Source organism: Suricata suricatta, chromosome 4 (assembly GCF_006229205.1).
Source record: "Suricata suricatta isolate VVHF042 chromosome 4, meerkat_22Aug2017_6uvM2_HiC, whole genome shotgun sequence".
In the NCBI taxonomy this organism is placed as follows: Eukaryota; Metazoa; Chordata; class Mammalia; order Carnivora; family Herpestidae; genus Suricata; species Suricata suricatta.
Window position 1 is genome coordinate 129,198,107 of NC_043703.1, and position 1,247 is coordinate 129,199,353.

A 1,247-nucleotide genomic window follows, 5' to 3' on the forward strand; every position below is an offset into this window, starting at 1 on the left:
CGGGGAGGCGGGCGCGGCCGGGCCGACCTCCCCCGCGGCCGCCAGCCTGGGCTTTACATAAGGGCGCACGTCATGGAACTGATGGAGCCACACAGAGACGTCTAAGTCATGCAGGAGGCGCGCGGCCCCGGCCCGCTCCCGCCGCCCCAGACCCCTCCTCTCATCCGACAGAAAGACAGACAAGAAGGGTTCCCGACCTGTCGTGCCCTGCATGTTCAGAGTCTGTCATGTTTGGTCAAGAACGGGGCGGGGCTGGAGGACAGGTCTGCGAGGCCGGCGGCGGCGGCGGGGCGCGGGGAGGACCCCTGCGCCGCCTGCGGATACCTGCTCCCGGCCGCCGCCGAGAGGTGACGAAGTGGTAAAAACTCACGGTTACTAGTGAGCGACACAGACACAGACTTTCCAGTCTATTAACAACCACGCCAGAGAGATGGGACTCTAACTGCAAACACTGGGCAACGGCCCCGCGCTGCCGGCGCTGCCGCTTTAGTCTCTATTCGCCGCCGGTGGCTGAGGCTTGGGAGCGGGCGGGCGGGCGGCGTGCAGCGACGCGGGGATTTGGACACTGGCCGTAACGGTGATTTCTCCTCACCAACATGGCGGCACCCGAGACAGGCGGCTCGATAAAATGGCGCCTGCCGCAACACCTAGCCCGGGACTAAAGGGCAGGAGAGATTCCTCCGCGTGCCGCGGCCCTTGCCCGGCCCGCCGGAGCCGAACGCGTTGGCCATTGGAGGAGGCAGTCCGTCAATCACCTCCGGGGGCGGGTTCCCTTCCTTCTCAGTGTGGCGGCGGAGGCGGCAACCCGCTGGCGAAGGCGGGCGGTGCCTGGGGTTGTACTGGGAGGAGTAAGAGGCCCTCGGGCCCTCTTTGGGCGCCGGTCGGCTGTTCGTTTAGAGGCCTGGGGGGAAACGGGAGGAAGTCTTGTTCAAGACGCATCATAACAACCGGGCCCTCAAACCCCTTCTGCGACAGTGGTCAAGGGTGGGGTGATAACACGCGGGTGTTGAGTGAAAAAAAAAGTCACCTTTCGGTCGTTTAAAAAATGGGGAAATTTACTTCCGGTTACAAGGTAGTGTCTTTTTGTAATGTTTAGTGCTCGGGAACGCGTTTTCAGGAAAATGACTCGGCAGGTGACTTCTTCTAATAGTTAATACTAAATTTACCTACCTGATCATTAGTTAGTAAAAGAAAAAACAAAATTAAATCAGTTATTTAGTAAAAATATTAACATTCCATACGTAAAA

The 1,247-nt window shown here is 59.3% G+C and overlaps 1 protein-coding gene across 1 annotated transcript in view; it reads right to left on the bottom strand.

Annotated features, from left to right (window-relative positions):
* Window positions 1-586, bottom strand: part of ZC3H6 (zinc finger CCCH-type containing 6) — a 58,064-nt gene extending 57,478 nt beyond the window's left edge. The window contains exon 1 of the mRNA XM_029937804.1: window positions 198-586. Within this exon, the coding sequence (XP_029793664.1) occupies window positions 198-229 (32 nt within the window). The 5' untranslated portion in view covers window positions 230-586. The remainder of the gene's footprint in view (window positions 1-197) is intronic.
* Between the last annotated feature and the right edge of the window lie 661 nt (window positions 587-1,247).